General features: G+C 46.1%; 13 protein-coding genes and 2 non-coding genes across 15 annotated transcripts; 11 read left to right on the forward strand and 4 right to left on the reverse strand. All coding sequences in view use genetic code 12, as the record gives it.

Annotated features, from left to right (window-relative positions):
- Positions 1-554: 554 nt before the first annotated feature.
- CJI96_0005145 (uncharacterized protein) lies at positions 555-1508 on the reverse strand (the record flags this gene model as incomplete). Its single annotated transcript, XM_029036152.2, has 1 exon — positions 555-1508. One exon carries the CDS (start codon positions 1506-1508, stop codon positions 555-557), a length of 954 nt encoding a protein of 317 aa, XP_028889043.2.
- Positions 1509-1704: 196 nt separating this feature from the next.
- On the forward strand, positions 1705-2451 carry CJI96_0005146 (uncharacterized protein; the record flags this gene model as incomplete). Its single annotated transcript, XM_054702294.1, has 1 exon — positions 1705-2451. One exon carries the CDS (start codon positions 1705-1707, stop codon positions 2449-2451), a length of 747 nt encoding a protein of 248 aa, XP_054558269.1.
- A 17-nt stretch (positions 2452-2468) lies between these two features.
- Positions 2469-3764, forward strand: CJI96_0005147 (biotin--[acetyl-CoA-carboxylase] ligase BPL1; the record flags this gene model as incomplete). The annotated part of the gene is made up of 1 exon (XM_029036153.2): positions 2469-3764. One exon carries the CDS (start codon positions 2469-2471, stop codon positions 3762-3764), a length of 1296 nt encoding a protein of 431 aa, XP_028889044.2.
- Positions 3765-4151: 387 nt separating this feature from the next.
- On the forward strand, positions 4152-4568 carry CJI96_0005148 (anaphase promoting complex subunit 11; the record flags this gene model as incomplete). Its single annotated transcript, XM_029036154.2, has 1 exon — positions 4152-4568. One exon carries the CDS (start codon positions 4152-4154, stop codon positions 4566-4568), a length of 417 nt encoding a protein of 138 aa, XP_028889045.2.
- A 594-nt stretch (positions 4569-5162) lies between these two features.
- CJI96_0005149 (4-hydroxybenzoate octaprenyltransferase) lies at positions 5163-6341 on the forward strand (the record flags this gene model as incomplete). The annotated part of the gene is made up of 1 exon (XM_029036155.2): positions 5163-6341. The coding sequence occupies one exon, from the start codon at positions 5163-5165 to the stop codon at positions 6339-6341; it is 1179 nt and encodes a 392-aa protein (XP_028889046.2).
- A 15-nt stretch (positions 6342-6356) lies between these two features.
- Positions 6357-9302, reverse strand: CJI96_0005150 (CORVET complex subunit; the record flags this gene model as incomplete). Its single annotated transcript, XM_029036156.2, has 1 exon — positions 6357-9302. One exon carries the CDS (start codon positions 9300-9302, stop codon positions 6357-6359), a length of 2946 nt encoding a protein of 981 aa, XP_028889047.2.
- A 371-nt stretch (positions 9303-9673) lies between these two features.
- Positions 9674-11013, reverse strand: PRO1 (glutamate 5-kinase; the record flags this gene model as incomplete). The annotated part of the gene is made up of 2 exons (XM_054702295.1): positions 9674-10154; positions 10220-11013. 2 exons carry the CDS (start codon positions 11011-11013, stop codon positions 9674-9676), a joined length of 1275 nt encoding a protein of 424 aa, XP_054558270.1.
- Positions 11014-12643: 1630 nt separating this feature from the next.
- On the forward strand, positions 12644-13066 carry CJI96_0005152 (uncharacterized protein; the record flags this gene model as incomplete). Its single annotated transcript, XM_029036158.2, has 1 exon — positions 12644-13066. One exon carries the CDS (start codon positions 12644-12646, stop codon positions 13064-13066), a length of 423 nt encoding a protein of 140 aa, XP_028889049.2.
- Positions 13067-14261: 1195 nt separating this feature from the next.
- On the forward strand, positions 14262-15041 carry IAH1 (isoamyl acetate-hydrolyzing esterase; the record flags this gene model as incomplete). The annotated part of the gene is made up of 1 exon (XM_029036159.2): positions 14262-15041. The coding sequence occupies one exon, from the start codon at positions 14262-14264 to the stop codon at positions 15039-15041; it is 780 nt and encodes a 259-aa protein (XP_028889050.2).
- Positions 15042-15498: 457 nt separating this feature from the next.
- Positions 15499-15572, forward strand: CJI96_0005154. Its single transcript has one exon. It is a non-coding gene; the product is annotated as a tRNA-Ile (tRNA).
- A 10-nt stretch (positions 15573-15582) lies between these two features.
- On the forward strand, positions 15583-15655 carry CJI96_0005155. Its single transcript has one exon. It is a non-coding gene; the product is annotated as a tRNA-Ala (tRNA).
- A 316-nt stretch (positions 15656-15971) lies between these two features.
- Positions 15972-17804, reverse strand: KRE30 (ATP-binding cassette family ATPase ARB1; the record flags this gene model as incomplete). The annotated part of the gene is made up of 1 exon (XM_029036160.2): positions 15972-17804. One exon carries the CDS (start codon positions 17802-17804, stop codon positions 15972-15974), a length of 1833 nt encoding a protein of 610 aa, XP_028889051.2.
- Positions 17805-19353: 1549 nt separating this feature from the next.
- UTP9 (Utp9p) lies at positions 19354-21008 on the forward strand (the record flags this gene model as incomplete). The annotated part of the gene is made up of 2 exons (XM_054702296.1): positions 19354-19815; positions 19845-21008. 2 exons carry the CDS (start codon positions 19354-19356, stop codon positions 21006-21008), a joined length of 1626 nt encoding a protein of 541 aa, XP_054558271.1.
- A 508-nt stretch (positions 21009-21516) lies between these two features.
- Positions 21517-21840, forward strand: CJI96_0005158 (xanthine phosphoribosyltransferase; the record flags this gene model as incomplete). Its single annotated transcript, XM_029036162.2, has 1 exon — positions 21517-21840. The coding sequence occupies one exon, from the start codon at positions 21517-21519 to the stop codon at positions 21838-21840; it is 324 nt and encodes a 107-aa protein (XP_028889053.2).
- Positions 21841-22945: 1105 nt separating this feature from the next.
- NMD5 (Nmd5p) lies at positions 22946-26041 on the forward strand (the record flags this gene model as incomplete). The annotated part of the gene is made up of 1 exon (XM_029036163.2): positions 22946-26041. One exon carries the CDS (start codon positions 22946-22948, stop codon positions 26039-26041), a length of 3096 nt encoding a protein of 1031 aa, XP_028889054.2.
- Positions 26042-26091: the final 50 nt, after the last annotated feature.

Consider the following 26091-nt stretch of genomic DNA (forward strand, 5'->3'; position numbering starts at 1 on the left):
AAGACACCTGAAAGGCGTCACGAACATTGCTCTCTGTTCATCTGTGCTAAAGTTTGTAGTTAAAGATAGTTGTGGAGCACACATCCACAGTTCCGCTATTGCGTAATGAGGACGATGTGGCGCTCTAAGAGAGTGTCTATCTCCTTCAAAAATCATCTCTTAAGTATTACATCTTTCATCTCTTCAATAATGTTATTCTTATGAAGCTCAGTGTTGTTCTCGGCGTTGCAACATGTGCAATTTATGCCAGTGCCCTCGTCTTGAGGCCACTTCCCCGTTATGGAATCAGTAGGGTGGAAGATGAAGATTCTGGAAACGAAGCCGATGACGAGGCAAGCGGAGACGAAAAGGAGAAATTGACCAGTTAAACAGGACCAGGTTATACTTAAATCGAGATATTGTCTTCTAAGCGACTCTCTGTAGATCAGAGCAGACCAATATCGAGGATGACATCAATTGAAGATGTGGGAGGTCAGTACCTACCCGACCCTCAAGAAAGGACAATACGTAGGGTGGAAGTTTTACATGGCCCTCAAAATGAGCAAAAGATTCTCCTAAACCGCTTTGGCGAATGCGTAAAGTGTCGAGTCTTTATTGCAAAAGAAAACTCTGTGAGGCTCGTAGCCAGGCGGAAGAGGGACCTCGAGCTTGTTTTTCTGGCCTAGATAAACATCGGGATTCAAGTTAATTAGTGAAAGATTTCCCTTGCAATACTCCATTTCCACGGCCGGAGTGAGATGCGGAGACAGAAACTTGAGCAAGAGCTTCCCGTCCTGTAGTTTCCTTGTGCCCACGGATATTTCCATAGCGGTCGGTCCATTCTTCAGATTCAGTGACTCTTTCCTTGGTTGACTTACTGTCTTCGTTTCTCTAGTGCTTTCCTTGTCCAAGGACATCAGGTCGATCTCCTCGATTAGCGGTTTGCGCTTCTTGCCCTCGATATTCATCAAATCAGGCAACTCGCCTCCTTCCACAGGCTGTGGTTCTAGCTCTTCTAGTAGACCGAGTACTTCGTTCTTCTTTAATTCTTGTAATTTCTTCTGTAGACCTCCCTTGAGCTCTTCCTCGCTCACCTCTGTCTTCGAGAGCTCTCCCTTGCTAAGCATTTTTGGAAAGCTATATGTTCGATCAAGAACCATATTGTACATGAGTTCTACTGACTCAATGCACCACTCGATCAATATGAGCCGTAGGTCATTGTTCACTTGTACCCATCTGAAACACTCGCTATTAATGCAACAATCATACACGAGTGACGGCACGCCTTTCTTATCCTTATCACGCTTTTCCAACGAAACAATCAACGGGATTTCCCATTCGTTTTTCACAATTAAGGGAAACACTTTCTCTGGAACAAACTCCCCTGGTGGTTTCGGCACCTTCTCATCGTGACACACGTTGATGAACACTTTTGTCGAGAGAGGGTGTTTGGCATCGCCTTCTAGTACTCTGGTTTTGACCACGAACCCTCCAGTTGGGTCCAATTGTATGGTTTTAGGTGACTCCATGAGCGATGACTAGGGCCTGACTACAAGACTTGGTGGTTTTTTGGGTGAGTCGCGCTTGACTCAGATGACTCGAAGGCAGCGCTTTTTTTCAACTGAATCATCGTACCCAACAACCTTGTTCTGGAGAAATATAAACACCCCTAAAGCGCTCACTTTCTTCACCGCATTTCGACCACTTTCTTCTCAAACTCGCCTCATGAACGTCCTCGTGTACCTGGGCCGGGGTACCACCCCAGAGCTGGTGAAACATGCAGTGGAGTCACTTAGGCTCCATCTTCTGCCTCACTACGCTGTAGTGACAGTCTCGGAGAATGCACTATTAAATGACCCCTGGCAGTACAAAACACTGATGCTAGTTATTCCAGGCGGTGCTGATTTGCCTTACTGCGATGCCTTGAATGGAGAAGGCAACGGAAAAATCTCCCAGTTTGTGAGGAAAGGGGGCAGATACCTAGGCTTCTGTGCGGGTGGATATTATGCTGCTAAAAGGTGTGAATTTGAAGAAGGCGATCCTGTGATGGAGGTGAGCGGATCAAGGGAATTGGCGTTCTTTCCTAGCACCGCTCGTGGATGTGTCTACAAGGGCTTCGACTACGAGTCTCATTCAGGCAGTAAAGCTGTCACAATGGAGGTGAACACTGATGCTTTGCCTCTGAGCCCGCTGAAGGTCGTGGTATACTACAATGGTGGTGGTTTGTTTGTGGATGCGTCGAAGCAGCGGAATGTGGAGATATTGGCTCGATACTCAGAGCCAAAGGCGGACATCCAAGATAACGACATGGCCGCTGCTGTGTATTGTAAAGTTGGCAAGGGGTGCAGTGTGCTTTTTGGAACCCACCCGAATTCTCTCCAGCTCTCATGCGTGCGGAATCTTTGGATGACCACTTTGACCAGGTCATTTCTCAGATCAAACCCAATGACCGTGAGAGAAAGCTCTTTTTGAGAGCATGTCTAGAGAAGATGGGTCTTAAGGTGAACGAAGGCGTTGATAGGGCAGTTCCTCGGCTTACGCCTATCTTTGTTGCATCGACAATCGACCCGAGAGGCACCAACAAGCTACTTACCACACTAAAGGAGAATCTAGACTTTGTTTCTCCCAACACCTTCGAAGATATCAACGATACTTTTGTGCTACATGATGAAAATGACACCGATATTACCGAAGACTTGAACATGGATTCAGACGGAGAGCAGACGTTTGATCAGGTTATCTCGGCGCCCAAGCACATCAAGTTTTTGGGCCCTAATGCTTTCCCAGAACCAGCACAAACTCCATACTTCGACATGAAAAAATATTTTCATCATTTAAAGCATCTCTATGAGGCCAACGATACACCACTGGGCAGCATCGGTACTCTTCTTGCATACGGCGAAGTTGTCACATCTACAAACACCCTTCTCGATAAGAACCCCAACTGGCTCGCCCAATTGCCCCATGGACTCACCTTCACCGCCACCACGCAAATCGCCGGACGAGGCAGAGGCGGCAACGTGTGGATCAATCCAAAGGGAGTGATGGCAACTTCGATCTTGTTCAGACTTCCTCCAGGCGAGTCCAACAGCTCCATCATTGTCACGTTACAGTACTTGACTGCATTGGCTCTCATCGAGTCGATCTTGGGCTACGGCGCTTCTGTTCAGGGCCAAGGCTCCGGGTACGAGGATATGCCCTTGAGGCTCAAGTGGCCTAACGACATGTATGCGCTCAAGCCTGAATTCTACAATCTGATCTCGGACAAGGACGAGGTGAGTAAGACGGTCGAAGGCGACGACGAGAAGTGGGCCAAAGTCTCTGGAGCGCTTATCAACTCGCAATTTCTCAACGGCCAATTCCATCTCGTATGGGGTGGAGGAGTGAATGTGTCCAACGAGGCGCCCACCACTTCGCTCAACAGAGTTCTTGCCAGACTCAATGAATTGAGAGCCAAAAAGGGGCTTCCTTCTTTGCCTCCGTATGAGCATGAGCTTCTTCTTGCGAAACTCGCCTTCAACATCGAGCAGTTCTACAGCGTGTTCCAGAAATCTGGTTTGCAGCCATTCCTAGCCCTTTACTACAAAAGATGGTTCCACAGCAATCAGCACGTCCGGTTGGATGCTAAGGGAGACGGCAATGTGAGAGATTGTGTTATCAGAGGTGTCACCAGTGACTATGGTCTTTTGATCGCCGAAGACACCAAGACTCACGAACGGTTGGAGTTGCAGCCAGACGGGAATTCCTTCGATATCTTCAAGGGCCTCGTATACAAAAAGCTGTAGAGTTCAATGAGAGGGAAATGACATCTATAGACGTGAATAAATAGAGAACGCACTGAGCTCGTATAATAAGGAAACGGGACAACATTCGATTTTTGGGGAGTTGTTGAAGGTTTGTGATATTGTACGCATTAGGCAAATCTGCATCAAAAGTGAGATACGCGATCTTGTATTAAGGTGAGGGTGCTAAACAAACAGTCCTACGATAAGTCTTAAACGCTTCCCCCCAAAAAAAGTGAAACAACAGCAGTACGGTATCCCACCGTTTGCATACTTTTTGAAATCGCAGCTCTGTTGTTAGACACAATTGCTAACTTACCCTCCTTGATTCACCTCCTCATTATCTACACTGCGTAACTACTACATCACCTCCATCTTAGCTGAATCTCCATGAAAGTACACATACGCAATTGGCACGGCGTTGCTACTTGGCACTGGAAGGCTGCTAACAGTGAGAACGGCGATGATGAGCTCTGTGGCATCTGCCGTGTACCTTTCGACGGAACTTGTCCCAACTGCAAGTTTCCTGGCGACGACTGTCCCTTGGTGCTAGGAAAAGGGTGTACACACAATTTCCACCTCCATTGCATTCTTCAGTGGCTCGAGCAAGAGTCATCACGGGGGCTCTGTCCGATGTGCCGCCAGACGTTCATAGCGCAGACGGTGGAGGGGGTGGGCACGGAGAAGGCTCTTGAGGACTTGAAGATGTTGGTCAGCAGACACCAGGCCCAGCAGGAGCAAGGAAATGTGAGCGGAGAGTACGAAGCTTTCAGTGAGCTTCCGCAGGCGACCAGAGAAGCGACATAGACGAGGCAAGGGGGAGTTACATATGTGGGAGGGAAAGGACATGGGAAAGAACCATGGTAAAAAATGGGCAATGGAACTACGAAAAAGAATAGAAAAGGAAGAAGGAAACCTGGGAAAGGCGGCAGATTGAGAAGGGGACAGGGAATTGTGAGGGAGCTCTTGAGTGAAGCATGCGTTCATAAAGTTGGTGTCGATGATTGGAGACCATTGGTGTTCATGAGCGCATCTAACGAGTTTGAAGTGCTACATTCGACTAAGATACGACAAACTCAGCTTTGACTGCTCACGTTGACTACTAGATGGTGAAGAAGCAGAAAAATTTTGTCGTCTGTGACTTAGAGAAGGGTTCATCAGCCTGATCTTCCCGACATCTACTGTGAGAGCTTAAGATGGCCTCGAGAGATAGCTGCAGAATATTGAAACCACAAGAAGCCCCAGAAGACCCAGTTCACAACAACTTCTCTACTTCAGTTGCTACCAGCCCAATATTTCATTTGGGTCAATACCAGTGAGATCCACACTATGAGCGACACTTACAATGGTGAGCGCGAACCTAAATTTTCAGCGCCACTTGCCTCAAACATACAATCTTGAATGATCAGACTAGCGTTTTCACCGTTCTCCTTAGCTACAAGGCGGTCTTTCGTAACATTTTCACGCAATGCTTTTGTCAGAAGGACTTTCGTGGCCACGCCTTTCCTCAAAAATGGCACGTTTAAGGAGCAGCCCATACTCACAGATCCTTCTAAGGGTACCAGCAATTCGCCCCAGAAGCCTCAGAACGACAAGAATGAGGTTGACAACGTGAAGAAGGTTTTCAAACCCGAGGAGCTAGAGTCTGCAAGATTGGCCCGTTTGGCAAACTTGGGCTGGTTGTCCAAGCTTCCTGAAAAATGGATACCGTACGCTGAGCTTCTGCGCTTGGAAAAACCCGTCGGGTCTCTTCTTTTACTAGCTCCTTGTTTCTGGGCAATAACCATGGGTGCGTACTCCATAGCTGCTCCGATTACCACGACAGTCTCTACAATTGTCTTGTTCACCATTGGTGCTTTGGTGATGAGAGGTGCTGGCTGCACCATCAACGATATTTTGGACAGAAACCTAGATAACCAAGTTGCACGTACTGTAGAGAGACCTCTTGCGAGTGGCAGGGTTTCGGTGCCCCAGGCTGTGGGGTGGCTAGCAGCTCAATGCTTTGCTGGCTTGGCGGTGTTATTGTCACTTCCCTTTGAATGTTTCTACATTGGAGCTTTGTCCCTTCCATTCGTTGCTGCATACCCATTATTCAAAAGGTTCACATACTATCCTCAGGTGGCACTTTCAATCACATTTGCATGGGGCTGCTTACTAGGTTTCCCTGCCGTTGGCGCCCCTCAAAACCTCTGGGTCGTTGCTCCCTTGTTTATTTCCAAGTTTCTCTGGTGCATGATTTATGACACCGTCTATGCTCATCAAGACAAGGTTTACGACGTGAAGGCAGGTATCAAGTCGACAGCGTTGGCATGGGGCGACATGAGCAAGCCAATCATGTACACTATGGGAGGGTTACAAGTGGCAACTTTCTTGACTGCTGGTTTCATGAACTCTATGGGTCCCTTCTTCTACTTGTCCGCTGCATGGGGTTTCCAGCGACTTTTCAAGCAGCTCAAGACTGTCGACTTGGACGATCCAAAGAGCTGCTGGAACGTTTTCACGGGTAATATTCGTACTGGCTATATCTTCTGGATCGGCATGATTGTCGATTATTTATTGAAGTTGGCGGGTTTCTTATAAATGTGAATCTATAACTCAAGGCTCGCTTGACTTCACTTCACCGCTATATTTTTGTAGGTCTTTTTTTAAATCATCAACAACATTACTCATGAGCTTGGAGTCCAAGCGCGCTAAAATTCTAATCAAGTCGGACTCAATTTTGTCGGACTCATTACTAACCATAACGGTTTTCAAGTAGTCGTAGATAAATGCAAGTGGTAAGTCTGGTGGTATTAGTTGCAAAACTTCAACAGGAGAGAAACATTTTTTGCCAAACGAAGTCACCAAGAACTTTATAGCCTCATACCTTGAAAGCGGCTGCTCGAAGCGTAAGTACCTCTCGAGCATTAATTTGATGCTAGATATGATATCGTTGTTTTCTCTTTTGCTGTAAAGTGACTTAATCTTCAGTGTTAAGCTGGAGAAGTATACTAGCTTCTTTGGCGTGGGAGGCATCCCATACTCTGCTACCCAATTGGAAGTCATTTGGTCTGCCCGAGTAATAGATTCGTCTATAATTTCATCCACGGGCCTGCCAGAGAATAAACAATCAAGATGTTGCATGCTCTCACTGCCCTCAGATGGAAGTGGGGGCACATCTTCTCTGTGAAGACGCAATAGAAGAAGTAGCTCGTAAATCTTGACGTAAAATGAGGCAAGCTGTTGACACTCACTTCTCTTCCCATGGATTCCTAGGTAGTCTATCCAGTAGATCTGTGGCACGCGTCCATTGGCAAGATCATACTCATGTTTGAACGATGTAAGTAAAATGTCTAGGTTAACGTAATCGTTTGCAAACTCGCCTCGTTGCATTTCGAGGTATTCAAGCTGCTCATTAAGGAGTTCCTTTGCTAGCCTGGGATCAAAGTCACCAGTCTCCTTCACATGATCGATTAATGACTGCTCAACAAATTCAAGCTTCAAAGAAGAAAACCCCGCATCTAGATTGTGGAGTTTTGAATATTCTTCTAAGATGTGTTTATGTGTGGCTTTATGCTTCCCAAACTTGTTGGCCTCGAGAAAAGCAAGTCCTCTCTGGGGTTGAAGCTTGAGGAGCTCCAAGAGATTCCGATTGTACATTTCGCTGTTGTCAAAATTCTCCTTCAATTGAGTTAAGATTACCTCGACCAAATCAATAGAATAGCCATCTTGAGTTGCCACGCCATCATCAGAGATCTCCAAATTGCCTATATCAATCTTCTTATCGAGCAATTTAAAAGCGAGACTGGTAATCTCCTGAGCGAGTTCATCAGTAATCTCCTGAGAGAGTTCATTAGTCGTCGACGAAGCCTTTTCATGTGTCTGCCTCAAGAGCAATACTTCAAGCTTCACAGTAATCCAGTCCTTGTTATCAAGTACGTCAAGGATATTCAGATTCGTCGATTCATTAGAGACCCAGAGTGCCTTCTCTTTTTCTGAAGCTACCATTTCAATAGCTTGCCTAGCACACCTCAATCTCTGATACATCATCACACGCAACGATTTGAAAAGGGCGCCTTCAACTTCACACAAATCGTATGTGGATTTGATGAATGCTTCTTTGAAGGATTCCTCAACCTGTAATGGTCTAAAGTGATTGAGAACAAACCACACCGCCTTTTCCAAATAGAAACCCTCATAAATCTCCTTTCCAAGACCCAAGTCTCCGATGAGATACAAGAGTACTCTAGGATCAATGCCAACGATAAGCTTATCCTTAACATCAGTGATTTTACCAGTGGCGAGTAAAAGGATCACATGAATAAGGCGGAGAACGCCAGTTTCTCCTTCAAGGTCTTTTATGGACAGTTTCCATGCAGAATCGGTGGTTTGGAGTCCCTTCAATATAGCCTGCAATTTGGTATACGTGGTGCTCTCTTGATACATGTAATATAGATTTTTGTCGTTGTGAAGCACGACATTCGCCGATTGGAGCGAGATGTACCTATCACCTTCGGACTCAATGTTCGTCTTGGTAAGCCAATCCAGAATTTGCTCATGGCAGAAGAACACTGGGTGCTTCAAGCCCTGAATCATTAAGTTTCCAACTTCTCCCCATGCATTGCCATCAAAAAGCAGAGCGACCTTTGTAGCTTCAACCACTTCTAAGCTTTCAAGTGAGCTAAATGTTAGACTCAACGATCCATTCACAGAAAAAAGGCCAATGACGTGAGGCCACACAACAGCCATTCCGTTTGTCGGATAGCCTACATCGATCCAGGTCATCGTTCCCCTCGTCACGTCACCAAACGAGTTGATGAACATAGCCATCGACGTTGATTCGTTTGTCCTCACCGAGAGAAGGTATTCTTCACTATCTCCAGCATCAAATGGCAAAATATTAGGGGCAATTCCGGGGGCTTTCTCTGGGTTATGCTCAAACAACGGTATCCTCCTGGTCTGCTGCAAATCGACCACGTCGTAGTTCTCGCCATTGGCGACTAAGCAGATGTTGCTGTAATTTGCCAGCGTTCCAGCTGCAGAAGAAATTCCCATCAATGCCCCCATATACGGAATATCTCGTAGTAGTTTGACTGTCTGTGGAGGCACGAACTGCACCACTCGTAGCCTTGTAGACGTGAAAACAATGACTTTATCGTGGATATTCTTTGCTTTCGGATTCTTCACCTGGCTCAACTCCAGCACATCGTTGACGTCTCTGATTTTGCCCATATGACACGGCAGAAGCTCTGGAAGTGTATAGACATACATGGTCCTGTTGCAGATCACTAGACACAACTCCACATCTGGAAGCGGCAAAATCTTTGTGACCAGCACATCCTTCTCTGTGACTTGCAATTGCAAAATGTGTAAATATTCGCTGGCGTCCTCGAAGCAGTGTAAATGAAGAATCTGACCCTTCGTAGTGCCCACATAGATGCTTGACTTGTACGTGGCTAGTGTGGAGATAGACTCGTTTTGCTCGAGTACAAGATCCACTGGTAGTTTCAGGAGGTAGAGATCACCAGGAAGCGGTCGCCGGTTTGACGGTTGGGCCTCCATGAGTCCGATTATGGGCAAAGATGAACTGATTGATCTGTGCTGTTGATAGATGTCTATGCAGTAGTCTGGGGAAGGTGCCAAAGTGGGACCTTAGAGAAAGTAAAGTATTTACCATCTTGGAAGATTTAATATTAGATGGGAACGCAACCCAAACATCTGCATTGAATGAATGGTTCAGAGGTTGTGGTTAACGTGGATCAGGGGAGACAAATATAAGAATGAAGAGCGGCTAAAATTTCAAAATAGAATACCTCATGGACAACTTAAGCTACCCTTTATGAGGTGCCTCAGAATCTGTTAGAGACTACAGCTTAATTGTGACGTTGACTTGGATCCTCAGCCCATGTCATCCGTGGTTTTGTTTGTACTATCTAGTGACTGTCCACTTTTTCCTCCTTGTTGCCATTTTCCGCCTGTTCCTTCTTCTTTTCATCCTGCTTATCGTCCAAACTCATCGCTTGTAGCTCGGTGGCAGGAGTTGGAAGCGAAGGAGGGAACGCCAAGTTGTCTCTGTGGGCAATGTACTCGGTGTCAGAGAAGCCCAAGATGTTCTCGATGTCAGCCAGCTGCTGGCCCTTAATCAATTCGATTTCGGCGCTTGAATAGTTTACACGACAGTGGCCCACTTCTACACCTTCGCTCAATTCGCTTTCTCTCGTTGGGAGTACCTCAATCGACACACAGTCGTGAACATGGAAGTTGCCCTTCACGGCAACAACACCCACAGGCAATAAGCCCGCACGGTCTTTACGAGTGAGAGCCTGGAAACATCCACGGTCAATGTAGATGGTACCTTTGGTTTTGAGACCATGCAAGAGCCAGAAGCGGCGATCGGACCGGATCTGCTGGTCTCTTGAAGACCCAAGAATCTTGTGTGCAAGGGGATCTTGCCCTCGCCTATCCGCTGCTCCACAAACTGGGCCTGCTGCGCCGGAGTCCAGCTCTCGTCAGTTTCCTGAATATTCAGCACAATGTCCAAAATACAGTGTGGTTGCGTGGACAACGTGATAATGGTGGTGACACCCACATTGGTAGCCAATTCGGCGGCAATGAGCTTCGTGGTCATGCCACCAGTGCCGACCTTGCTGCCGCCGCTCTCCTCCTCTGTTGAAACGGCAATGTCGTCGATCTTGTCCACCACGACGATGGGCTCTGCCTCGGGGTTCAACCGAGGATTGTCGCTGTACAAGCACTCGACGTCTGTCATCAAGAACAAATAGTCAGCGTGGATCATTCCTGCCGTGATGGCAGAGAGCGTGTCATTGTCGCCAAACTTGATCTCGGCCACGCTCAAGGTGTCGTTCTCGTTGACGATCGGCACCACGTCCATGGCCAAAAGCTCGTTCAACGTGTTGGTGGCGTTTCTGTACTGGGCAAAGTCGATGATATCGTTTCTCGTGAGCAAAATCTGGGCGATGGGCTGGTTCAACTGCCTGAACAAGTCATCAAAGAGGCCAATGAGTCTCCCCTGGCCAATCGACGCCAACGCCTGGAATGCCGCCAACTGCTTGGGTCTTTCGTGGGTGTTCACTCTTTTCATGCCAAACGCAATGGCGCCACTCAGCACCACAACAATTCTGTGGCCCGCTCTTCTGAGCTTCACCACCGTTTCCACGATGTTCGAGAGGTTGGCGATACGAGGCTCTCTGGTGACTTCGTCCACCAACGACGAAGTGCCCAACTTGATGACGATGGTGTACTGCTTCGACATTGGAGAAAAAGGGTACATTTGAGTTGGGTGGAAGGAGGACGGGAGGTGTGGGAGAAGAATGGTGCAACCTGGCAGATATCGGCCGGCCCTGTATACTTGATGAATCACCTGCTTCTGAGACTTGAGAGAGGATGGAGGTGAAAATGATACAGACAAAAATTTGCAAAAAAAAAAAAAATAAAAAGAAAGAATGAAAAGAAAGAACTTGTAAAGCTGTGAGTCAGCGCTTTATCTCAACTGCTTGTTTGTCGAGTCCTCGCCACTTGACTGGCGACAGCTTCTTCGTAGAGGCTCTCTCACTGATGGAGCAACTGCACTAGATAAGCTTTCGGTTTTAAGACCCATGGGGCATATCGGCAGACACATAACGAACTTAAATGAATGTTTATAAGATGAGTAAAAATTCGAGCTAAACATGTGAAGCAAGAATATTCAAGAAGGCATAGATTTAAGTTTATTCCAAAGTAGGCAACAAAGGTACTTCGTAGATGGAGTTTTTATTAATTTTTATGGGTTTTCTGGTCCTCTTGAATCACGTAATCTCACTTTTCATACTCTCACCCAATCGCTCTTGGGTGTTTTTAGAATGCATGGTTCTTATTACTAGGCACGTACTCCACGCAGTTTGCAGCCATTTTTCATGCTCACACAAAACGCTTAAAAGAGGTAACTACTCAAATAGAATGACCAGGTAGGCTCAATTACCAAAACACCCTGATTGTATCGTCGTCTCTGTGACGTCACAGGACGACCACACAATGGTATGTATGAAACGAGGTGGGACTACGCTTCCTCCACAATGGTTCCTTTACAAGACAGGCGCAATCTCGCTAGTCCTTGACCAACAATTCTTGAAGAGTACGAAACTTGGAGCATTGAGGTTCCCACTAGCAACCAGTAATCTCAATCCAGTTGCTTGAGCTGTTTAAGAATTCAACGCCTTGGTAGCCTTTATTATTCAGGGTAAAGGAAATGAACATGCCGTTTGCCTGTAGCCTTGGGATATTCGAGTAGAATTATACCTTTGGAAGAAAGAAGAGTAAGAGTCTCAACTACACGTATTTCCACTATTTTGTCTAAGTGGATATACTCTGCATGTTTATGATTTCTGGAGCAACATCATGTACATTCACAAAGCAAACGTCCAAGACTCACCACATCAAAGAGACTCCTTCCTATTTCAGAGTTCCCTTCATGTCCGTGAGACACCTTTTATATGAGCCGCAGGTCACCAGAGGAATCAGGATAGTGAGTGATTTGCTTGGGTATGTAGCTTCTGAGCAGACTGTGGAAAGGTAATCAAATGGCTGCGAAATAGTTGGTGAGCACCCATCACCTAAAGAACCACCTGGAGCATTACCAAGAACACCATACGAAACTTAAACATGGCTCTTGAAGCTAAGTTAAGATCATTGAGAGTTTTTGGGAAAAACTCTTCCAAATTCTTCTGCCTCCCCTCACGAGCTCTCACCAGCACTCACTAGCTCTCACCAGCTCTCAGTAGCTCTTACACATAGCTACCTCTGGGGTGCATCGCACTGAAAATTACTACCCCATGTTTCGCCTACCTTTTAGCCTCAGACGATTCACAACATCCACTGTAGTCAATGCTCTTCCAAAAAAGAATAAAATGCCGCCACGGCCCATGTGGCTTATAAAAGAAGACGAAATTAGGGAGGAGTTCATCAAGGGCGGCCGAGGGCCAGGAGGCCAGAAGATCAACAAGACCAACTCTAAGGTGCAACTCACGCATTTGCCCACGGGGAAGGTGGTGACGTGTCAATACTCACGATCGCAGGAGAAGAACAGAAAGCGTGCCCGGGAGATTTTGGCGATGAAGCTCGAGGAAATGCAAGACCCCGAGAACTGTCGAAGTGCAGTTATAGCAAAAAGGAAGACGATGGTGAAGCAGAATAAGGCAAAGAAGCTGAGAAGGAAGTACGCGAAGCTCGAGGAAGAGAGGAGTGAGGAGGAAGATGAGGTAAATGAGGAAGGCGTGGACATTGAGGACGAGGTGGAGCAGTTTCTCAAGCGGGCCAGAGGAGAGAAGTAGAGAATGATCCAGATGAATATGATGAAGGCATTGGATAGGCGAGGGAAGGGAGAGAACTTGGCTACAAAATGATGAAGTACGAAGATAGGAGTCCTTGCCTTCTGACTGCCGTTCTTTAATGAAGACAAGGTGTATATTGCCTGAAAGCACTCATCTTCAGTTGGACGCTTGCAGGGTGCCATGATATTTGAACGCTCTTCAAATTGACCTAGCTCTGATACTATGTGAGACTTGATTTTGTCGTCAAAAAAAAAATTCACAAGTGGAATCGTCAAGGAAGATGCTGAGATGCTGTGTATTCACCGTCGCAAAGCAGTGAAAATCCCACACAATGCCATTCTCATAGTTACCTGAACATGCCCAACTTCTTGTTTGCCGTTCTATGTCTTTATCATTTGTTGCATGATTATAGCTTATACAACCAACAGAACTAGTTCAACGAGGTTATGCCAAGGATATAACGCCTATTCTACAGCCAAGAGCAAAGGTACATCCACTAAATGCATCTCTCTGTCCAAAGGAGGTGTTTGATTCCGTTGAAACAAGTGAGATTGTTGATTGTCGGCAGCGTCACTTCGTTGGGTGAAGAAGCCCTGGATCAGACTCAGGCTCATCGAAAACGGAAGGACTATTTTTGACTGGGCTTCGCCCGCCCGATATTCTGCTCCCTAGCAAATAATACCCTTAACAATTGCCACGAAAACCGTACTTTCATGGCACTATCTCCATCGATGCGCTACCCTCAAACTTCAGCCATCGATACTTTGTTTCCAACTCGAATCGAGTTTTTAATTTCTACATCATGTTAAACGCTGAATCTTACACAATCTTTTCTCGGCTTAATTTCCCTGCTCAATCTGAACAACAGGCTTACCATTAACTTTCATAGCTGCCTACTATCAACTACAGATCTTTCAACTCGACTCTGACTCTTTCGTTCGCAGGCTCTCCTAGATTTATTGTCAGATCGACAAATAATCATCTTGAGTTCGTCAGTAATTCACAAGTTCCGTTCCTTCGTGCATACTCTCTGATCACCTGAATACTTCACCCATTCACAGTGGAGCGCACTCTACAAACTCCACTGCTCACTTTGTCCCATTTCCGTTATACTAGAAGTCGCCACGTTCAATAACAAGAGCTCTTCCAATCGAATCCTCTTCACCAGATCAACACCTTGCTCAAAAAAGTTATCATGGCCTTAAATTTTGACAAGTTCCTCCTATTTGGCGATTCCATCACCGAGTACTCTCACCAGCAGCCAGGCTTCTCATTGGCAGCAGCGTTACAAAACGACTACACGAGGAAATTGGATGTGGTCAAGCGTGGTTTTTCTGGCTACAACACAAGGTGGGCTCTCCCGATCTTGAAAAAAGTGTTGGAGGAAGAATCCAAGGGCTCGGGAAGCATCCGGATCATGTACATCTTCTTGGGCACCAACGATGCGTCGACGACGTTCCAGCATGTGCCAATTGAAGAGTATAAGCAAAATATGACTCAGATGGTGCAATTGGCTGAGGAAAGAGGCATAAAGGTAATCATTGTGGGGCCAGGTTTGCACGACCAGCGTATGGCGGTGGAGCACTTTAAGGAAAAGGGAACGCCACTTGCACAACCATTCTCAAGCTCCAGAGCCACGAGAGAGTATGCTGATGTGGCAAGGGAGGTGGCGCTTTCACACAAATTGCCGTTTATAGACTTGTGGTATTTGTTCCAGAAGGATGGAGGCTGGTCTTCCGAGGAGCTCTTGCAGAAAGAACCCAACTTGAGCGAATACTTGAAGGACGGGATTCACTACACGCCAAAAGCATATGAGGTGTTCTATGACGCTTTGATCAAGCTGATCAAGGCACATTATCCGGAGTTGCACCCTGATAACCTCCCTCGTCACTGCCCTTACTATGGGGACATTGACCTTGACAACTACGAGGACTCGATTTTGCGGGGCCCAAAAAGTCTAGAGAGGACAGCTTAGGGAGCAACGTGTCCCGGCAATATGTAGATGCGATGAATAGAAGACAATAGATTTAGAGGGAAAAGTGGCCATGTAAGTTCGCTCAATAGAGGTGGGCAGGCGGTTTTTTTTTGTAGACAACATAAATAAAGCTATTTTTGACCTACGAAGTGGGCTAAAGGAATCAGAAAATATAATGCAAATTCGACATCAATTTTGAATTATTTAGGTCCGTGAAAGTCGTGTTTTGGAAGCATGTTTGATCCAAAAATTGCCTGTTGTTTCCTATCGTACCGGGGTGAACTTAAAAATCGCGCCTTTTTGGCAAATATTTGGCGAAGAAGATCACAAAAAAGAAATCAGCTAATATTGAATTGTTTATTAGATAAGAAAATGAAAAAGAACTTTTTTTAGGGCTAATTCAAATGTCATGTAAAAGATGTCATAATCCGTTAGCTTTCTGTCCTACTTTAGAGTCGGTCCCTTGGCCCAGTTGGTTAAGGCGTGGTGCTAATAACGCCAAGATCAGCAGTTCGATCCTGCTAGGGACCACTTCTTCCTTGGGCGTGTGGCGTAGTTGGTAGCGCGTTCGCTTAGCATGCGAAAGGTCTCCGGTTCGAATCCGGACTCGTCCATTTTTTTTGTCTTGATGGCCTTTTCTTTTGTATTTTACATGCTTTACAGTTATTTCAGTTGAAACGCTTACTTTCCATATGGAATAAGGAAAGACATGCTTCCTAATGACTTGATGATCTTTAGCATCCCAAAGTCGAAAAATAGCCATGAACTTAAGATGAAGGGCCAAATGCTCAATCCCAGGCCAGATTCGAACCCTTTTTAATCATCAGCTCCAAGAAGACCAAGCATGTGATAAGAATCACCTCCAACGGCAAAAAATTCTACAAAAGTATTGATGTTTGACCCGCATACCATTAAATACAAACCATTTCATTAAAGCACCACTTCCTGGGCCAACTTCTTCTTGTAGTCCAAGATGGAGCCGTCCCATTTGGTGGCGGTCTTGTTCTCAATGACGAAAATGTCCTTAGCGACCTTGTCCAACAATCTGAAATCGTGGGACACAACGACAACACCACCGTTGAAGGCATTGATGGCCTCAGCCAAAGAATCAATGGTGGCCAAGTCCAAACCGTTAGTGGGCTCGTCCAACAAAATTAAGTTAGGGGCCTCAATGGCTAAAAGAGCAAACACAACTCTTGATCTTTGACCCTCAGACAAGGTGGCCATTTGAGAAGTCTGGCCCTCACCGGTCAAACCGTAACGACCCAATTGCTGTCTCCAGTACTGGAAGTCCTGAGAAATGTGGGAAAATCTGTCTCTGACAAACTCCAATGGGGTCTTGGTCAAGTCCAATTGGTCCTGAGAGTGCTGCGAGTAGACACCCAACTTGATGTGTGTGTGCTGAATGACTCTACCCTTCTGAGGGGTCAATTTACCTTGAAACAATTTCAACAAGGTGGACTTACCAACACCGTTGGGGCCCACAAGGGCAACACGGGAGTCCATATCGATACCAATGTCCAAGTTTTCGTAGAGATTGTCCTCTTCTTTACCCGTGTAGGAGAAAGACATGTTGTCAAAAGCCAACACTGGAGGTGGCAACTTTTCGACATCTGGGAAACGGAAGGAGAAGACCTTGTCGGGAACAACAGGCTGAATCAAACCATCGGCCTCCATCTTGTCCAAAATCTTCTGTCTGGACTTGGCCTGTCTGACCAAGTTGGCATAGGTACCGGCGGAGGCAATGAATTTCTTGATATGAGCGATTTCCTCCTGTTGCTTGTGGTATTGCTTCATCTGGTTGGTTTCCAACTCCTGTCTTGTCTTGACGTACGAGTCGTAGTTACCACCGTACTGGGTGAGAACCTTCAATCTCATATCGATCATGTTGGTACAAACACCGTTCAAGAAATCCTGAGAGTGAGAAACCAAGATCAACGTAGACTCCCATCTCTTCAAGTACTCTTCCAACCACACACACGCAGCCAAGTCCAAGTGGGCCGTTGGGTCGTCAAGAAGCAAAAGAGTAGGCTTGACGAAAAGCGCCTTCGCAAGCGCCACACGCATCTTCCATCCACCAGACATATCCTTGGTCTTCTTGTTGATGGTGACAGGGTTGAATCCCAAACCGGTCAAGATGACGGCGGCTCTTGACTCAAAAGTCGATGGGTCCATCGAGTCGATTTTCTCGTACAACCCTTCGAGCGCAGGATTCTCTGGACCGTCCTTAACGATGATTTCCTCAACAAGGTCCTCCAATCTCTTGAGCTCGGCTTCTGCCTCTCTAACGACATAGGTCAAAGCAGAGAACTCAGAAGGCTCTGCAGGCTCGTTCAAAAGGTAAATGTCAATGTGCTCGGGCACTGGGTACTCTCTGGCAGCGAGGGACTTCAACAAGGTGGACTTACCACACCCATTTTCACCCAACAACCCGTATCTTCTACCATAGTTCAATTCCAATGTGGAGTCCTGGATAAGCACCTTACCGTGAAAAAGAAGCGAAAGCGATGAAATCTTGATATCTCTCGAAGTCTCCAAAGAATCCAACACACCCGTGGTGACACGGTCTGACAAGCCGTGCTCGTCAGTCTGCATCTTCAACTTGGCAATCTGAGCAGCGGCATAATCGACATCTTTCTCCTCGGCATCTTTCTGAGCCTGCTTCTTTGTCTTTCTTGTGGTTTTTCCGGCGGCTGCCTTGGCGGCCTCTTTTTCGGCACGCTTGGCCTCTCTTTTAGCTTTGGAAGCACTCACTGCGGACATGATGTATCTACTACTGGGAATTGGCAGAAAAAGAGTGAAAGACGATTGCGAAAAAAAAACCATGGTAGAGGCCTTGAGAGCATCGAGGTGGGTGGTGTATGTGCAGGCCGAAGCCTATGGAACCTTAATCGAAGGAGACACCATTCCACACTGGAGAATATTTGGAGGGGGCAGAAGGTTGGGCTTGAGATTTGGAGAGAGGTACCTTCTTTGAGCTTTTATAATTCCACAGAGGAATGGTGTCGTTGGCGTTTCACCGTTGTTAAGATGGCATCACGTGATTATATAGGATTCTCCTATTGAATTTTTTCAACCAGCCATTGCAACGGGAATCAAGTGGCGAGGATTTCATTTGCTCATAAAGCTCGTGGCTAAAATAGTGATTGGGTCTGTTACTGGCTCCAATGGAGACTTCGTAGGCAGATGATTCGTGATTTGCAGGAATAAGGTTGGGCCCATGTGCAGCAACGAGAATGTTACTCATTCAAAGAGAGCAATGAGCATTAAACTTAAACATTCTGAGGCTATTCCAAACTCCAATGGTAATAGGGTAACTTCAAATATATTATCGAAAGCTGTCATAACCCTCAAAACTTATCTCCCGATGCCAGGCTGGACTGGTGATTGTATGCAGGTACTACACAGGAAGGTCTTCACACGAGGCACCTGGAATTCGGTACTTGAATGATGATTTGAAGGATTTTTCATTAATTAAATTTAAATATCATAGATGGTCTAGCAGTCTCATCTGTAGGTACCTTGCTTTGGAAATGCATTGGGCCAGCTTTTCATTAGTGAGCGTTCCATCGTAATCTTCAGCATTAGCGAACAATTATTCACTTCAAGAAGTACTTTGTCACCACAGCTACAGCCGACATCAATTAGAGCAATATGTGTACCAAACTCTCGATGTTTACCTTCATAAAGCTCTTAGTGGAGCTGCTAGGAGTATGGTTGATGTTTTCAGCTATAAGAAGACATGTAGTAGAAGGATAATTAATACAAACGATTTTATTCATTGATTTATTCGTAAATCCTTTTGAGTTCAGGATAAATTGACAAAGGTGAATCGACAAAAAACGTACAAATTGTTTTACTTACTTCTAGTCTGAGCTGTAGATGTTCTGATGAATGGCTGCGAAACTCCTTCAAGACACTACAGTGCATGAGCTATGGAGCAAGAGGTCAAAATCTGTACACATGAAATGATTGCAACTCACGATATTCTTAGCTATAGTAGTCTGCAAAATTGCTGGACATTGTCATCCTTACTTTAATGAATCATGGAGTACCATATTCATATTCATACCATCTTCATAGTGATCCTCGCATCCACATCTACATCCACCCATCACCATCAACAACCAAGATCTCATTAAGCGGATTATTGAGGTTTATATTCAGAGAAAATTAATTCATTTCCTTCATTCACTTCCTCCCGCTCATGTTACCATCACCTTCTGGATCTCCTCTTCTCCCATCGGGTCCTGCTTGTAGAGGGCATCGCGAGTATACACTTTTTTCAACCTACTACCATTCCCTCTTCACCATGACTGCGTTCACCAGGGCCAACGCGAGCGGCACGCTTGTGGCCAGCGTGATTCTGAAAATGTCTCGTAACGAGGTGCACATGCATGTTTTCTCCAGCGGAAATGGGCCACTGGGTGGTGAAGTAGTCCAGAGGTTCGATCTCGAGCGCCAGGCATCGATCACAAGCGTATCATGGTTCAATGATGTCGAGCAGAAGAAGAAATCGAAAAAGAGAACGGCAGACAGCAATGGCACAAAAAATAACGAACACAGCCCTCAGGGGCTTTTGGCGTTGGTTTTGAACAACAGCGAGGTGTTGGTGCTCTCACCTTACTCAGACACGCCCCTCCATCGCATCACAGAGCTCAAGGAGGTGTATCTTGTGGCCGGCTCGTCGACGCCTAACTGTTTCTGGGCTCATACTCCAGATGCTCTTATAGAATATAACATCTCCACGCAAAACATATCGAAACAAATTAAGGTCCCAAAATGACAATCACTTGCATTCAGCCCGTATCGGCCCACAAGAAAGACTTGCTAGCCTACGGCCACTCCCAGTTGGTGCTTGTGGACCCTGCTAAGAATACGCAAATAGCTAAGATCCAGACCGGCAGCCCCATATGCGATATCAAGCAGGCGAAAACTTACCTCTATGTGGCCTCACAAGGCTCCAGCATAATTAACGTTTACGATCTCAACAACTCGAGCGAGCAGGTTGCTACCCTTGAGTGTGCTGGTGAGGTCACCAAGCTTAATAAACTTGGCGATAACCAGATCGTTGCTTTCACGGCAAATTGCACACAAGTATTCACAAAAACCGAGCTTGTGAACACTTTGCAGGGACCCGTGGAGAACCTTTTTTCTCAGAGTTCAGGGTACGTGGCTGTGGTCTACGACAGAAATCAGCCAGAATTCAGATGCATTGCAGAGCTCCCACTGCTCTTGCAAATCCAGGCGAAACAGTCCAAACTGAAAAAATCAAAAAAGACCACCGGGTCAGATCTCTCGCTCAACGACAGCAAAGCAGTGCGTATTGAGAATCTCCCACCGCTGGAGCTTTACAACAAGCTCACGGCACTTATAACGGCCCCAAAGATTCTGAGAAGCAAAGTGCTTCGTCTTTGTCTGAGCAACGACGACGAAGAAAACATCAAAGAGACTTTCCGGCTCTTCTCCCAGAGTGAACACAGAGAGTTGCTCGTCAAGAACTTGTTCACCATAGTCAGTCTGAAGGTGGGCGCAGACCCGCTGAGCAAAAGCCTGCTCTCCATATGGCTCAAATGGATCCTTCTTACGCACGGTGGCTACATTCTGAAGCAGGAGCTGCTACGGGAATACCTAAAAAAGCTTCAGAGAAGTTTCGAAGACGGCATGACGATGATGTCGAGGTTGTTGGCGCTTCAAGGCCGTTTACAATTGCTCAAGGCACACGCAGAGTTCAGGAGCCAGGTGGCGCAGGCCGAAGAGCAATTGGCAGAGATTGAAAGCGAAGAGGAGGACGACGAAGAGGAAGAGAACTCTTTGGCTGATCAGTCTGCGAACGTGGAGGAGCTGATTGTGTACGCCAATGGAGAAAACGACGATTTTGACAGCGTCGACGTTGGAGATGAGAGCATTGCAGGCGAGGACGAGGCTTCAGATGACGAGTTTGTGAGCTTCGACGAGGAGGCATAATATAGACTAATGACAAGAGCGACATGAACTTGTGTAATTCAAGCAATGGGTGACGTTAGAAAAGAGCAATTCCGATGCGTTTCAGTCCAGCCCGTGTAATCAAAATCAGCAGTAATCATATCTTTCGAAGCAGCCTCTTTTTAGATTTTGGCATATCTTTGCTGTTGATCAGTTCACACCCTCACATGCTCAGATCAATCTCATCGCATTATCTCCAACCCACCCATGTCCAAGCTCTACATCTCCTACAACATCGTGCACAAGCTTTGCCAGCAAGCTGCGGCGGAAATCAAGCAGTCGGGCCGCTCCATAGACCTTATCATCGCCATTGGCGGCGGCGGATTCATCCCAGCGAGAATCCTCCGGTCTTTCTTGAAAGAAGACGGCAAAAGAACATCCCCATCCAGGCCATTGGGCTCTCGTTGTATGAGCAAATGGGGGACGAGGAGAAGATTGGAAAAGAGGTGGTGAGAACGCAGTGGTTGGATTTCGAAACTTGAATCAGCACATGGATCTGCTTGTGGGGAAGAATGTGATTATAGTGGATGAAGTCGACGATACTAGAACAACGCTACATTACGCGGTGACCGAATTGCAGAGGGATGTGAAAGAGCTCGAGGAAAAGATGGGAAAGGTGGGAAGCACGCAGTTTTCTGTGTTTGTGCTCCATAACAAGAGGAAAGAGAAGAGAGCACAGCTTCCCGCCGAATTCGGCGAGAAGGGCAGGTACATAGCAGGCACAGACGTAGATGACGTGTGGATTGCGTATCCGTGGGACGCCATTGACATTGATGAACATACGGAGGAAGCAAAGCGCCAGGGAAACTACTGATTTCTGGGAGCAAATGCTGCTGCGAGCTTTTGTTGATGCTTCAACACTCCAGTGTTCCAATAGAAGGTGTAAATCGAGACGAAAAAGATGATTCAGTCCACAATGTTTTCAAAAGGTGGTTAGAACGAAGGATAGTGGAGTCTTACGACAAGAACGTGAAAAACGATACTTATACGGGTCATGCCCAAGCGTCGGGGAGCTCAAACCCACAGATAGAAATATTTTACATGTAATATTGAGACACTTCATTCTGCCATTGAGCATTCATTGGCAACAACTAGGCATTCTTTGTAGAAGTTATCATACACCGAAGTTGGCACTAGTATCGATGCCCTTAGAAGAAGATATGCTGGTTTTTCTTTGTGTTCATTTTTCAGCAATTGAGCTCTTTGTCTATGAAAAAAATCATCATTCCATAACCCTCATCAAGAGATTTGTTTGGTGTCAGTTCATGATTCTACTTTCTCTAGGAAAAAGTCCTTCTTTTTTGCAGCCATGTGGTGCCAGTCTGAATAATTATAAAATACAAAGCGGTATTAAAAATCAAAACCTTGTGGTTGCAAAAATAATTCAAATCCGTCAAAGAACTTTTCTTCAGCACATTCTTGAAGGTCTAACACAAGATGAAAACTGCAAATGCGGTAGATTTATACATTTCCATTCACCACACTACAGTTAAGCAGTCGATAACGAAAAGAATTCAGCTTCTCTCTTGAGCTATCACTGTCCTTTTAAGAGCACCTTCCTATCACCCAAAGTCCCAAATTGCTCTACCTTCTCCACTGTATTTAATTCCATTCCGTTAGCGGTACTCGTACTCTTCTCATAGGCCTCTTTCGCAGCAAGTGCCGAGTCCCAATATCCACATAAACGTCAAACGAACATCAAAGGAGCATCACAGGAGCATCGCAGGAACCTAAAGAGCATGGTAATTTTCACATCATCGAGAAACTAAAAAAAGACTACGGTCCATTGCTCCTGCTTGATCCCCCCCCCCCCTCCTCCATCATCACCTGTACACAGCACTACACATAGTAACTTTTTTCATCCAACCTGCTACCCTATCCACCAGCCCATCGCCAGGGTCTTCAACCTCTAAGAACCTATGGACCTGAGCAAACTCGAGCAGCTATTCGCTGACACTTTACAGGCGTCGCAGAGCGTGCGTCAAAAAGCCGAGGAAAACCTCAAGTACATCTCGGCCACCCCAGGCTTCTTGGGCGCCTGCTTGGATGTGATTGGGACCTCGGAAAACCCGGCTTTGCGCCAGGCAGCTGCGGTGTATTTTAAAAACCAAGTGGTCAGGTACTGGAACCACCCTCAGCATCGCATAGACGAAGGAGAGAAGCCTGTCATCAAGGATCGTATCATTCCAACCATGCACAAGATCGACCATCATCTGAGACAGCAATTGGTGCCTGTATTGCGGGTGTTGGTAAGTTTCGAGTTTCCTGCTCGCTGGCCCGACTTGCTTCAGCAGACTGCAGCGGCTTTGCAAAGACACGATTCTCCTGTGTCGTTGTATGTGGGTGTGTTGTGCTTTTCGGAGATTACTCGTTACTACCGGTGGATCAACAATAGTGAAAGAGAAAAGCACTTGGACCCGATGATTGTCGAGGCTTTCCCACACTTGCTCAACGTGGGTAATGCGCTTTTGGAGCTGGAACTCACGGAAGAGTATGCAGAGATCTTGAAGCTCATTCTCAAGACTTACAAGTTCGTTACCTACTTTGACTTGCCGAAAGTGCTTCAGACACAAGAGATGCTTGTTTCGTGGGGCCAATTCCATTGTGATGTGATCAAAAGGGCCCCGCCAGACTACGTCAAGACATCGAATCTCACAGAGAGGGAGAAGAACCAGTTGGAAATCTCGAAGTGCTACAAGTGGTCGATCGCCAACATGGAACGATTATTTCGTCGCTACGGCACCCGTGACTTGTCTCTGAAGATGAAGTATGAAGGGTTTCGTACTCTTTTCACCGCTGAGTTCGTGCCTCACTTGATGAATATTTATTTGTCCTTAGTGGAACAATGGTGTGCTGGCACAAGGTGGCTTCCTGGAACAGCATTGTACCACCTTTTGGAGTTCTTGAGTCATAGTGTCACTCAGAAGGAGTCTTGGGGATACCTCAAGCCATGCTTCGAGACTATTGTATCCCATCTCATATACCCCTTGTTGTGCCCTAGCGACGAAACGCTAGAGTTGTTTGAAGAGGACCCCAATGAGTATATCAGCTCTAAGCTTGAAATTTACGATGAAAATGCTCCAGATGTCGCTGCGTTAGGGTTATTGGCAACGTTGGTCAGCAAACGCAAGAAATCTACGTTGGAGCCAGTCATGCAGTTTGCTTACTCAGAGCTCTCGTCTCTACAAGCACAAGATGAGACCTTGGAAGTGGCGAAGAAGAAGGAAGGCGCATTTCGTCTTATTGGCGGCATCTCCCATAATTTGACCAACGCAAATCTGCCATATTTATCTCAGATGGAAAATTTCATGAAAACTTTGATTTTACCCAGCATTTCATCAAAACACGAGTTTCTCAAGTGTCGTGCGCTAGAGGTTTGCTCTAAATTTGATGACTTGCCCTTTAAAGACCCTCAGACGTTCCAGGTATTGTTCCATGGTATTCTCAAGCCATTCACGTCAGACGCTACCGACGTACACCTTGCTGTGATGTTGGAAAGTGCGCTAGCGATTCAAGCGTTTATGCATATCCCAAAATTCAAAGAAACGTTATCGCAGATGATTTTGCCAACAATGTCCAAGTTGCTCGAGCTCACTAAGGAACTCGACAATGAGGCCATCTCCATGGTAATGCAAGAATGTGTCGAAAATTTCTCCGAACAATTGCAACCATTTGGCGTAGACTTGATGCAAAATCTAGTCAACCAGTTCATGAGATTGGCTGTGGAAGTGAACGATGCTGCCAATGTGGATGTAGACGATTTTGACGGAGACTATAACGACTCTGCAGACAAGATCATGGCGGCGATTGGTCTTTTGAACACCATGATCACAATCTCGTTGTCATTTGAAAATTCCAAAGAGGTTTGCATCCGCCTCGAGGAGACATTTTCCCCTGTCATCGAGTACGTTCTTACTAATGATTTGGATGACTTCCTCGCGGAAGTTGGTGAACTTATTGAGAACTCTATCTTCCTTCTTCGCTCAGTGAGCCCCACTATGTGGAGACATTTTGTTCATTTAGCGAGATCCTTCGATGAGGGTATCGCTCTCATGTACACTGAGGAGCTCTCACAATGTTTGAGAAACTACATGGTTTTCGGATCCCAAGATATCGCAGAGAATCCCGAGATTGCATCCAAGTTGCTTTCCATCATCAACGTGATCGTCCTGGGTGACGAGGACGTGAGCTACAATGACATTGTGCTCGCCCTCGAATTGGCACAGACCTTTGTCCTTTCCTTGCACGGAAACTCTGTCGTTTATCTTCTGAAGTTGTTTGGCATGATGTTACCCGTCATCGTTGGAGGGAAAGGCGACTCCCAGCACGTGAAGAATAACGCCATGACGGTTGGGAAAATCAACTTCATCGTTTCTTGTTTGATTTATGATTCCACCTCTACGTTGGCCGCTTTGCAGCAAAACAACTACTTGAACACATTCATGGAGACTTGGTTTGCTCTTATACCTCTTTTGAAGCGTGTTTACGACATAAAGGTGCTGATTCTTGGGTTGATCAGCTTGACAAACAACAGCGAGGCCATGCTGAGCAACCCAAGTCTCGGTCAGCATATTGGCTCTGGCTTGGCTAAGTTGTACACAACTTTACCGGGAGCCATTAAGGCATTTGAGAAGCAAAGAGTCGAGTTTAATGAAGCAGACTTTCCAACAACCCATGATTTCAACAGAGATTTTGAGGAAGGGGAATTTGAGGATTTGGATGACGAAGACCAGCATTTCGAAAACTCAAAGGACGCCAGCACCGACGAGTACCTTGATTTCTTGAAGCAAGAAAACAATAAGTTGACTCAATCTGGCTTCACAGAAGAGGATGAACCTGTCTACGAGGATCCCTTAGCCACTACGCCTCTAGATGCAATCAATCCGTTTGATGCATTTAAGGAATTCTATTCCACCCTTCAATCTCAGAATCCTCCGTTGCATAGTATGATCTTCGACGGTCTATCAGACCCGGAGAAGCACACTTTCCTCGAAATCCTTCAAGTGCTTAAGTAATTCTTGTATTATAATATATGATAGCATTCACACTGACAGTGCTAGATTTT

The sequence above is a fragment of the Candidozyma auris genome, chromosome 7, assembly GCF_003013715.1.
Source record: "Candidozyma auris chromosome 7, complete sequence".
Classification (NCBI taxonomy): domain Eukaryota; kingdom Fungi; phylum Ascomycota; class Pichiomycetes; order Serinales; family Metschnikowiaceae; genus Candidozyma; species Candidozyma auris.